Raw genomic sequence first — 12,664 nt, 5'->3', positions numbered from 1 at the left:
GTTTTTTTGGTCCAAAACTTGACAAAAACGTCATACTATACTATGTAGTACGTCCTACTATACTATGTCGTCCATAATGTGACCATTTTTAAAAAAAAAAATTGGTCCAAAATTTGACAAACACATCATACTATACTGTCGTCCAAAATCTGACCATTTTTTTGAAAAACGTTTTTTTGGTCCAAAACTTGACAAAAACGTCATACTATACTATGCAGTACATCCTACTATACTATGTCGTCCATAATGTGACCATTTTGTGAAAAAAAAAATTGGTCCAAAATTTATCAAGAACGTCATAGTATAGTATGTCGTCCAAAAATGGTAAAAAAAAGTCATAGTATAGTATGTCGTCAAAAAATGGTCCAAATTGGTCAAAAACATCATAATATAGTATGTCGTCCATAAACGGTCAAAAAAGTCATAGTGTAGTATGTCGTCCAAAAATGGTCAAAAACGTCATAATATGTCATCCAAAAATGGTAAAAATTGGTCAACAAGGTCATAGTATAGTATGTCGTCTAAAAATGGTCAAAAAAGTCATAGTATAGTATGGCGTCCAAAAATTGTCAAAAATGTCATAGTATAGTATGTTGTCCCAAAATAGTCAAAAATGACATAGTAAAGTATGTCGTCCAAAAATGGTCAAAAACGTCATACTATAGCATGTCGTCCAAAAATGGTCAAAAAAGTCATAGTATAGTATGTCGTCTATAAATGGTCAAAAATGATCAAAAACGTCATAGTATAGTATGTCGTCCAAAATTGGTCAAAAAAGTCATAGTATAGTATGTCGTCTAAAAATGGTCAAAATTGGTCAAAAAAGTCGTACTATAGTATGTCGTCCAAAAATGGTCCAAAATGGTCATAAACGTCATACGTTGTCCAAAAACGGTCAACAACATCATAGTATAGTGTGTCGTCCAAAATTGGTCAAAAACGTCATAGAACAGTATGTCGTTCAAAAAAGGTGAAATATGTCATTCTATAATATGTAGTCCTAAAATGGTCAAAAACGTCAAACTGCAGTATGTTGTCCAAAAATGCAAAAAAAGATGAAATTAAAAAAAATAACTAAAAGAATTGTCAAATTTTGGAGGACATAGTATAGTCCGACGTTTTGTCAAATTTCTGACCAAAAATGTTTTTTCACAAAAAATGGTCAACTTTTGGATGACATAGTATACCAAATTTTTTTTTTACTTTAGTCTGAGAAAGTTTTGTGCAGTTTTAGCCTCCTTGTGTAGTCGGCTGGTGAAATTGTGTTCAACATTGCAGTTCTTGATTATCGAGAGCATGGGGAAGAAGGTGCTGCTGTTCAGAGGATACGTGACAATGTCTGTGTTACTGGTTCTCATCACCATCACTCTGTCCCTGCAAGTGAGTCACCACTAAACCAGCGCCTGTTTGCAGCATAGCTCTGCATATTATGATGTTCAAAACATGAGTAACAGCAAATTAAATCACTCATAAACAACAGATTTTTTTTTTTTCCTCAGAGTTACGTCTATTGGATGCCATACTGCAGCATGGTCCTCCTTTTCTTATTCATTGTGTCTTTTTCCTTTGGACCAGGTAGGTTTACTAATATATAATAATATATATGTATATAGATGTACATATATAATACATTAAAAGCAAGTAAAATTAAACAAAATACCCTATGAAACATTGCAATATGTACCATACTATCAATATGATAAATAAGAACATGGGTTAACTCTGTACAGAATGTGCTGATATGGGAGTGTGCATAATATTGTCATGCGTAGTTAATCAAGGATTTAAAGGTCCACTGTTAAGAATTTGAGTTTTGCAGCTTGTGATCTGAGGACTCCTTCATTCTCAAGTGCGTGCGGAAACTATGGTGGCCTTTGCATACCAGAAAGGATGTTCTTTACCCAATTCTTTCTTTGGGTATTAAGCTTTTGCTTCAAAACATATAACACACACACACACATTTGATTACAAACATGGCAAGCACATGATGGCGTTTATTCTTAGGCTAGAAAAAAGTAATCTTTTTAAGAAAATAATTACACTCTTAAACAAACATACTTATGGGTAGTAGAGTCAACCTCTGTGAATATACTATTAAATGTCCTGAGATGTAAAATGTTCTTGTCTCTCAGCTGGAGTCATAGCTCCTCTTCCAGGAGAGATCTTAACTCAGGCTTATAAATCAGCTGGATATACACTGGCCTGCACTCTCAACTGGATAAGCCTGTTTTTGTTGGGGATGGTCTTCCCTTTCATTGTGGTAAGCACCATAACTTTCTCTATGAAAACTGTAGGACTGAACAAGGAGGTGAAGTGTGTTAACACTAACTCACACATTTAAAACCCTCCTTTTTTTCCAGCGGTATCTGGGTTCCTTCTGCTTCCTCATATTTCTGTTCTTCTGCATGGTCTGTGCACTGTACGTGAGGTTCAACGTTCCAGAGACCAAGAATAAAACGGCACTGGAGATCGCTGCAGACTTTGATAAGATGCACAGCAAAAAATCCCCAGAACCAGACGGCGGTGTCGTCAAAATATGTGAGAGTAAACTCTGATTCTGTTCAAATAAACTGGCAATCAAGTGGCTGCAGGAAATGACTTTGTTTTCTGTGTTTACATGTATGTTTTTACTTGTGAGGACTATAAACAATGTATAAACCATAGAATGGAAAAATGGGTTAGACATGGATCATTTTAGCTGGTCTTTGTAACTTTAATTTATTTTTTCAGGCGTTTAATGTAACTATATTCTACTGTTCTACTTTGAAGGCCGAGAAATGTGAACTTTGAATGTGGTGACGGTCTGCCTTACAGATCATTTCAATAACTTGTTTTTCATACTATATGAAAAAAAATATATATTTTCAAAGTTCACAACCTTCAAAATTCCCATTTCACAGCCTTCAAAGTCCACGACCTTTACAGTTTGAATGTTGAAGTTCACAGCCTTCAATGTTTGTGACCTTCAAAAATAAAAACAAAAATTACATAAGTTCTATACAAAACTTGTGTTCAGGACATCTGTGACTTCTGTCATACTGTAAATCAGACATTTTTATTGTACACATTTGCAAGTTTTAAGCAAAAAAATATACATTTTGAGATGTAATAAAAACCAAAATGTCCATAAGTCTTAGACAAGACTAAGTCTGAGATGTCCTGAACACAAGACTCCCTATCATACTGTACATTTTAGATTAATTTCGAATTAAGTGCCCAATATTTGCACTTTTTAAGCAATGTTTATCTAATTCACGGCTCCTTAACAAAAGGTAAAATTCCTTACAATGTGAAAATCTACTTTCTGTGGGATCATATTAAAGCTTTTTGGTGAAACGTAACCAAATGAGTCGATCATTATTCAAAAGAAGTGAAACATTCAGAACACGGGGGAGGGGAAACTCCTTCTGCAATTACGCAAGCGCGCAGCCTCTCCAAAATGTGCGCGTCGCTGATAAGACAATCTGCACGCACCAACGCTCCAAGTCTCACTGGGCGAATATTGGGCAGATGCTGAGGATCAGAGACTGAGTGCGTGTGACACGCGGCCTTTGACATCACCGACAAGTTAAAAGTCACAGGGAGGAGGAGTTTGAGTCTGCACATTTAAACATGAAAACAACTTTCAGGTTCCACGCCTTCACAAATGCCAGGCATTTAAATGAATCTGCATTGAGAAAACACGTTTGAGTTTTTCCTGTGAACACATGAGTCACTGCGTCATCAATGGACGCAATGGACACAGATGCCAGCAGCTGCCCAGAGAACAGCCAGAAGCCAGACTTTGACCAGAAGTAAGTTTAAATAATAAATACTAACGAAAACATCACATGAACTGAAGCTCAGCACTTTCTCAGCTCAGTGATACATTAACATGAACAAAAACAAGGGTGGGGGGGGGAAAAAGCATTTTGAATTTATATTTAACAGAAAATGCCTCTCAGAGTCAGAATTAGTTGGGTTTTTTTCCAGGTAAATAATATAAGGTAAATAAAATAGAAAAGAGTTAGGGAAATAGTTATTCACAACAGAGTGGATATAATTTTAAACAAAAAGTGAATATCATTTAAAACAAAGTCAGTGCAACATTAGACCTATAGTACAAGTATGAAATACTAAAACTAGAATCTACACGGCTACTAATAGGAGCTTTCTTCGATTGCTGATGCTAATCTTTTGATATCAGTGCAGCCAGTGGCTACAGTATATATGATTTATTTCTGGCCAAATTTTATTTTATTTTCCTCCATCTAAATAAAACAGAAGCAGAATTGTCTTAATTGGCCAAGTATTGGACTCTTTTTAAATGATTATTATTCTCTGTGTATTTACAAAAAAAAGTTTATAAATTAAATATAAAAATATAAATATGCTTAACAATTAGCATTAGTTAATGCAAGTAATTAGAGTTTTATAAAAACAAATTCTACACAAAATGAGCTTCACTAAAATAAATAAATATTATGACTGCACTACTGTCTAAATGAAAATAACATATAATCTCAATTAAATGTTTTTTTTAATATAAAAGCCTATTAGTTATTCAAAAGCATAACGTTTTAGTGACTTGTCAGCATTTATCATGTTTCTGAGAGCAAAATATAGAACAAAAAAGGCAAAATTGTCCCCATGAATCAGCCTGAATGCTGCCTACACTTTTTAATAATCACCTGTATCATAAATCCGTCTACTTTCAGAGTGTTTTTCGTGTGCTTCTATTCTCTGAAGGTCTAAACTGTTTAAATCCTCCAGCATCGGCCTCTCTCTCAGCTTTTATTTGCTAGATTGATCTCAGGAGGAAGATCCTCGATGCTTGGCAGCAGCACGCTTACCAAACAAGAGCTCGCAGGTGAATTATTTAACCGCAACTCTATATGGATGAACTGTCAGGCAGTGTTGAGCTGGACATGCTGCAGATAGGCCTCTCCGTCTCTGTCAGGGTGTCACTGATAAAGAGGAGTGACACACAGGAAACCCAGTACAGATGCACCCAAAAACAACCATATCGCACATCTCCGAGTTTCTTTTTCCTCGATACGCTGCTTGTGATGTCTGCTGCTATACAAAATGTTGGAGCTAATTGAGGGCCGTGATAAAATCTCCCGACTCCACCCTGTTTCATTGCTGCTGCTGCTGCTGCTGCTGTGGGATCTTGTTGAGGCAACACTAAAGGCCTTTAAGTAACTCAAGTCAAAGTTTAGATAAGCTTCCTGCATTTAAAAAGACAAAAAAGCTAAAACATTCTAAGAAAGAAAGAAAGAAAAGTTCTAATAAACTTTGGTAACATTTGACTGGAATGAAAACAGCCTCTGAGTAGAAACAAGATCATGAACTCAGACTGTGGAATGAAATATTCTACTCAAGTAAAAGTACCACTGTTTTGTACTTGTACTTGTAAGTTACTTAATTACTTTAAAAAACAAGGTTGGGGCTCTCTCTTTGTGTCAGGAGAACAAATAAAATATGTAAACACAGTGTATCAGTCAAAATGGGTCAAAGGTCACAGATGCTTGAACTGTCCTCATCATTCATTCACCTGTTGTGTTTGATCTCAGGATTTTCGTGAACAGAAGTCTGACATTGGAAAACATCAAGTGCTATGGCTTTGACATGGACTACACACTGGCAGGTATTAAATATTCTCTCTCTGCTGCTCTCTGCGTCACACAACATTCACTGGCTTTGTGTGTCTATGCATTTGTTTGTTTTTCAGTCTACAAGTCTCCCGACTATGAGAGCCTGGGCTTTGAGATGATCAGAGACAGAATGGTGTCGATCGGTTATCCTCACGAGATTCTGCGTTACACGTATGACCCCAGCTTCCCCACGCGGTTAGTTCTCTTATCTGACATAACTGACCATAACTTACATCTACATGTAAGTGTTTCATGGAAACACTAAATAATAATGTCATCAACACTGCATGATTATTTATTGTCTTTCTTAATATTAGGATTAATAGTATTTTAATTGAAATTATATAGCAAGCATTAACTTCTATTTTCCAACTACTACAGGCGTCACTAGGTTTTAAGGACGGGGGAGGCTTAGCCCCCAAGAGACACACAGATGTGAGCGAACATATCGCTCAAACACATTTCACAAAAAGCTTTATCGTTGACACTTTCTTGGCCTGTTCGCTCTTCTTCTTCTTCTCTCTCTCTCTCCTCTGCCTCTTGATCCCCTTCCTCTCTCTGACTTGACCTTGCCTGTTGATCTATTTCTCCCTCAGCATCTCCTTCTGCCTAACCCATCAAGATACAATCGAAACACAATGAGTTGAATTAATAACTGATCAACATAGAGGCTAATGCCATGACTTTAGCTCACAACAAAGCCATTTGTTTGTTCCCAAATATTTTAAAGTCGCACAGATTACATTTTGGGCACATATGTAAGTAAAATGGTTGCCATTTCAAGCCCTGCAAATTTATTACTTAATTACTTAAATTAAAGTAATATTAAGATACTGTTGAAAAATATTTGGGTCAGGCTGATTTGTGCTTTATATAAATATCTTAGCTTTCTCCACTTTCTAATCATTACTCTCCTCAATGAAAGCTCAAGTTAAATAAGTCTTAAATGGTGCACCTTGACTGAAATGTTTCATATTTCATGTTCATTGAGTTCCATAAAATTCCAAAACTGTCTGGATCATAAATGACTCCATCCTGTGAAATCTCTTTAGACTCACTTTTCCAGTAGAGATCTCTCTCCTCTCACTCCCTGTGCTCCTCTGCCCTGACTCCTACAGGTCAATAGTGATTATTATTAGTGTATTATTATTATTATTATTATTATTATCCACTGATGATAATCATACACGAATGAGCTCAGCTCCTGACGCACGGTGTGCATCCATGCCTACATTGGGAAACACAGCTGCAGAGATTGTCTATAGTATATTTTTCAAACAGGGAGCACTTGGTTCATTTATTACATGGGACTTTCTGCTGTTAGCTGTTAGCTGTTACTGTTACTATGAGCAGTGATGAATACTTACTTTCTTGAAAAACTTTCTGATGTCCATTCTTGACGTTATGCTGCTGTATTCGCTCTGTGTGCTTCAAGGTGCACACATGCTGCAGGAGTACAATCAAGGTAGCAGGGAAAACGTGGACTGGATTTTCAGTGTCACTGAGCCTCCAAAGGTGCACACACGCCTCTGAGTGCAAGCAAGTTAGCAGGGAAAACGTGGACTGGATTTTCAGTGATGTGAGCGTTCTCGATATGAACAAGTGGAATGGATTGGATAACGACGCACTGGGGGGCTTCAGACCCCTAAAATGGGCCTAGTGACGCCACTGCTACTATTACTACTAATATAATCATAATAAACCTTGTTTGTAAGGCACTATGCAAAACAAGGTTACAAAGTGTCTTACAACCAAATTAGGCAAATCAATACAGTAATATTTTACAATAAAATATGCAAAAATAATCAAATCTATTAGCTAATAATTAGGTAAATATTGACTAAATATTCATTATTAATGAATGACAAATCATAAGATTATCATTATCATTAGTAATAGAAGTATAATTATTCAAGTCTGCCTTAAAATATTTTCCAATACACACATAATACATAAAATAGTGACAATTAAAAAAAAACAAGAAGGAACATATTAGGATTAAACCATTCAGTTAAAAAATAAGAAATCATTTTAATTTTGAAAATGAGTTGTTTGTCTCAATAACTTTGTTGTCTTTTCCCACCTGTAGTGGTTTAGTGATTGACACCACATATGGGAACCTCCTGAAGGTGGACTCCAATGGAAACATTCTCGTCTGTAGTCATGGCTTCCTCTTCCTCAAAGGGTAGAATGTTTTAATAATTATATATATATATATATATATTTATTTTTTTTGGGGGGGGCATATATTCCAATAAGTTATGACACACAGGATAAAGATAAAGATCTCAGATTTACAAAAACAATGATATCGCCAGGCAACAGTAATCATTTGTGTTCGCAGTCTGTGTTATATTGTGTTATAATATATTATATTATATTATATTATATTATATTGACTTGTCCTGTGTTTGACAGCGATGACGTCGCCAAATACTATCCCAACAAATTCATTCAGCGAGGCGACATCGACCGCTTCTACATCCTCAACACACTCTTCAACCTGTCAGGTATTTTTATTTATAATAATTTGTGTTCTTATACTCATACATGGAATTATATATATAAAAAAAACAATCACAATAAAGTCTCAGAGCATTTGAAAGCTCTTGATTCGCTCCCGAGTGAAAGTCAAAGAAACACACAGGTAAACGCTTGTTAAACAGAGAAATATGACACAAATACACAATTTTGTGTATTATATATATATATAGTTTGTTTGTACTCTAGTCTATTTCACTTGTTTTTTTTAATTACTTATTTCACCTTTTGGATTACAATCATTCTAGTTTTTATTATTATCTTTTTACATTTTCTAATCTCTTTTACACAATAAATCTCTGTTGCCTAATTTTAGTTGAAAATCTAACATTTCCCTGTGTATTTTCTGTCATTTTCACCACATCTCTGTAGATTTACTTATTATCTCGTAAAAATATAAAGGTTTTATATGATATAAAAAAAAAATGTGAGTTAACTGTAGTGTTTCCTTGCAGAGACTTATCTCTACGCTTGTCTCGTGGACTTCTTCACCAGATGCAACAGATACACAAAGTGAGTTTTATTCCTTTTATGAGCTTAAACAAACCTTCTTTTTATTAAATAAACTCACAGGTGAATTGACTGTAAACAAACTGTCTCTCTCTCTGCAGCCTCCTGAAAGGTCACCAGCACGGCGACTTGTTAATGTCTTACAGAACAATGTTTCAGGACGTCCGAGACGCGATGGACTTCATTCACGACACGGTGAGACAGTAAAAAAAAAACACTGCAGATAATTCTTTTTAATGATGAAGTTTGATTTGACTAATCATAAACTCTGTGTGCTGTGCGTAGGGAATCCTCAAAGACAGAACCATTAAGAATTTGAGCAAGTATGTTATCAAAGATGTGAGTAAACTGATAAACATTTCTTTATTTTTGTGGCGCAAAAAAAAAGTGGCAGCAATCTTAAACGCACTGTTTCTTTACAGCCAAAAATCCCAATTCTCTTGTCTCGGATTAAAGAAGTGGCCAAACTCTTTCTTGCCACTAATAGTGACTACAAGTACACCGAGGTGAGTTGTTCCATCATCGTTAAAGAAAATAAAGTGTTCAAAACGTTCAAAACGAATCTCACATTTTTCGATTATTTATATTTCTCATCAAGGCCATTATGAAATACCTGCTGGAAGGTCCTCTGAGGGTAAGAAAGTATTTATTAACTGTGATTGAAATGTTTGATTCTTGTGTCGGAATCCGTGTTTTCCTTTTCTTCCGATGTTGACATGTTTTTGAGAGGGGTGCTGAGTCTTTTTTAGGTTGAGTATCATTTAGGGGTTGCCAACTTCATGATCCAATCCAATCCAAATGTATTTATAAAGCACATTTAAAAACATCAATCTTAAAACTTACACTTTAAACCAACAGGACATTAAAGTTTCCTTAATCTTACAATGACACATCAGGGTCATTCGATGTGCTGCATTTTTCCCACTCCGCATTTTTTTAAAACATTATTGTTCACCTTAGTCGGGAAATCCCAAAGATTGCTGGCGCTCCTTCTTCGACCTCGTCGTCGTGGACACCAAGAAGCCGCTGTTCTTCGCCGAGGGCACTGTGCTGAGACAAGTGGACACGGTACGTCAGAGTCCATCACTCCTTCCTGCACATTTACATGTTTTTGTGTTGACCCACAGCAGCTTTTTGATAACTCTGTGTATTTTGGAGACAGGACACGGGAAAGCTTCGGATCGGGAGGTACACAGGCGACCTCCAGCTTGGGACTGTTTACTCAGGAGGTGAGATTTAAAAACACAGATTATAGATTTGAGTATTTAAAGGTCCAGTGTGTAACATGTATGCAAAATAAATGTGTTCTAACTCCTCGTACCTTATGTTCCTGTTTCCTCGCCGTAAGGATCCTCAGACATGGTCTCTGACCTGCTGCATATCAAAGGTAAAGAAATCCTCTACGTTGGAGACCACATCTTTGGCGACATCCTCAAATCTAAGAAACGTCAGGGCTGGAAGACTTTCCTGGTCGTGCCGGAACTCACCAAAGAGCTGAGCGTGTGGGAGGAGAAGAAATGTAAGACGTGCGTGACGTTCTGTTATCTTCTCACTGTGATTTGACTGTTGTCATAAATCATTTCTTGTTTTTTTTTTGCAGACGTGTTTGATGAGCTCAAACGTCTCGACGTCTTCTTGGCTGAACTTTACAAGTGAGTTGATGTCCATCTCTACATTTATCTTATATATTACTCACTTTTTAAGCAGTTTTAATGTGTATATACCATTAGTAAACAGCTCATTATAACCTATAATGTTACTTTTCTTATGCAGTATTTGTCACATACAGGAAATTGAAATGGTTATGATTTCCATTGCCACTAGATGGCACACTAACACCAACATCTCAGATTCAAAAACCCTCTCCTTACACAAGGCCATTACTCCTCCCTCGCTTCCCTGTTCCCTGGAGGTTGTTGTAAAGCCACTAAACACACAATGAAAAGCAAATATTAATAAGGTTAGTTCCGTCACATTTCCACCCTGGTTAGTGCTTCTGTCAGGGTCCGAGTCGCTTCTTAAACGTGTGAATTTGAGACTTGTTTTTTGTAGACAAACACAAGTTCTCTTACACCTACACGAAGAATGTTGAGGATAGTTAATGTTCTGGTTTAAAGTATGCAGAAGCACAGGGAGGAGGCTAAAATTAGAGAGAGGATGCTGTCTTTCAGTCAGTCAGTCAGTCAGTCAGACTTTATTTATGTGGCACTTTTAATTCAGAATAATCAAATGTAAAACACTTCTGTGGATAAAGCAAAGCTCTGCTTCTCCATCCAACTCAACGTCGCACATCCCTAACAATAACACAATGAAGAAACATCTTGAGAAAACACTGGAGACTAAGAATACTAATGCTTGAACACAAAACCCAGAAATAGTCCCTCATTCATCCATCTTCTACCACTGTATCCTCCACTGGTGCCAATCCCAGCTGACATAGGGCGAAAGGCGCGGTACATCCTGGACAGGTCGCCAGTCCATCACAGGGACACATAGAGACAAACAACCATTCACTCACACTCACAAACCTACGGTCAATAATAGAGTCTCCAATTTGCCTAATCCCAAAATCTGCATGTTTTTGGATCGTCAAAATCCCATGCACACATGAGGAGAACATGCAAACTCCATGCAGAAAGGCCCTTTGTTCCGACTGAATCGTGACCACGGTTTTTCTTGCTGCAAAAGCAGGAGTGCTAACCAATAAAAGGATGAACTAAAATAGATTAGAAAAGGATAGACACACAAACACATCATCTTTAAAGTCCAGCACCAAATCCGTCGTGGCTGGGTGACACGGTCCAGCAGCAGCAGCTGATATCATAACTGTGTCGTCTGTGTTTGTGGTTCAAAGACATCTGGACAGCGGCAGTCGAGAGTGTCCAGACATCAGTGCCATTCAGACACGGATGAGGGTGAGCGCCACATTCTGCACAAAGAATCTATTCAGGGAACCATGTAGATCACACACGTGATCAACTGATGAATGACATTTGTAGATCTATAAATTGTACAATGTTTGCACATTCAGAGGATCTTTCTCTTGTTAAAGCTGAGGTTGGCATGAAAAACTGCGTATTGCTTGTTGAGTTTCACGTGCAGCCTTTGCTAAACATACTTAGGCTTTGAGATCACGATTTTCTGTCTTAAGATCTTCTCAACAGATGCACTCGTTTCATATGCGACAGATGACCCAAGGCAATCAGAAGAGCTTGTGTGTTGGACATTACATCTGACGTGGTTGTGTTGTTGGTGCCCGCAGGTGCTGACCCACAGGATGGACATGGCGTACAGTCAGATGGGCAGCCTCCTGCGCAGCGGCTCCAGACAGACTCTGTTTGCCAGTCAGCTGATGCGTTACGCAGATCTTTACTCTTCCACGTGCATTAACCTGCTGCACTATCCCTTTAATTATCTCTTCTTGGCTCCGCCAGTCCTGGTCAGTCATGGAGCATAAAAATAAAGACACATACAAATCAACTGTCACGGCAGTCGATTCATCGTCTCACTCTCGTGCTTTCAGATGCCTCATGAAGTCGCAACGGAGAGCTACGACTTTGGTTCAACACAGATGCCCAGAGTCAACAACCACACCATCCGAAACTGAGGTTATGATCATTAACATGAAGACTTTTACTGTCTTTTGTTGATTTGTTTACCTTTAAAGAATGAATCATGAACATGTTTTCCTTCCTCTTGCAGTGACAAAGACGAAGCTGACCAAAGACAAGACGAGACAGACAGAGGAGGGACATGTGAAGACAACACAGAGACAACACTGGTGCAGGGGCGTGCATGGACGTTTCAGGTGGGGGCTCAAGGGGAAAAAGGGACACTCCAAAAAATACAATACAGTTGTTGGGCGCGTTAACAGCAGTTAATGGCGTCAACGTTAGCGCACGTTAACACATGTAAACGCAAGACGAGCTGAGCTGCACCGGAGTGCAGGCACCGTTTACTAGTTAGCTCCATTAGCC

The 12,664-nt window shown here is 37.6% G+C and overlaps 2 protein-coding genes across 2 annotated transcripts in view; both read left to right on the top strand.

The window, feature by feature from the left end:
• The window catches only part of slc2a11l (solute carrier family 2 member 11, like), a gene marked incomplete at both ends in the record, with an annotated part of 31,143 nt that extends 28,588 nt beyond the window's left edge, over positions 1-2,555 (top strand). Inside the window, 4 exons of the mRNA XM_083902311.1 lie at positions 1,279-1,380; positions 1,500-1,575; positions 2,133-2,260; positions 2,361-2,555. Of these exons, the coding sequence (XP_083758437.1) occupies positions 1,279-1,380; positions 1,500-1,575; positions 2,133-2,260; positions 2,361-2,555 (501 nt within the window). The remainder of the gene's footprint in view (positions 1-1,278; positions 1,381-1,499; positions 1,576-2,132; positions 2,261-2,360) is intronic.
• A 3,040-nt stretch (positions 2,556-5,595) lies between these two features.
• nt5c2l1 (5'-nucleotidase, cytosolic II, like 1) lies at positions 5,596-12,474 on the top strand. Its single transcript, XM_083902806.1, has 17 exons — positions 5,596-5,629; positions 5,714-5,831; positions 7,726-7,821; positions 8,055-8,146; positions 8,633-8,690; positions 8,789-8,882; positions 8,973-9,026; positions 9,110-9,193; positions 9,286-9,321; positions 9,648-9,755; positions 9,850-9,916; positions 10,036-10,206; positions 10,288-10,339; positions 11,542-11,602; positions 11,950-12,126; positions 12,211-12,295; positions 12,390-12,474. The coding sequence occupies exons 1-16, from the start codon at positions 5,611-5,613 to the stop codon at positions 12,292-12,294; spliced, it is 1,371 nt and encodes a 456-aa protein (XP_083758932.1). The 5' UTR covers positions 5,596-5,610; the 3' UTR covers position 12,295; positions 12,390-12,474.
• The last annotated feature ends 190 nt before the right edge of the window (positions 12,475-12,664 follow it).

The sequence above is a fragment of the Microchirus variegatus genome (genome assembly GCF_963457635.1).
Source record: "Microchirus variegatus genome assembly, chromosome: 16".
Classification (NCBI taxonomy): domain Eukaryota; kingdom Metazoa; phylum Chordata; class Actinopteri; order Pleuronectiformes; family Soleidae; genus Microchirus; species Microchirus variegatus.
Note: the sequence above shows the minus strand (reverse complement) of the source record. Positions and strands in the feature narration are given on the sequence as shown.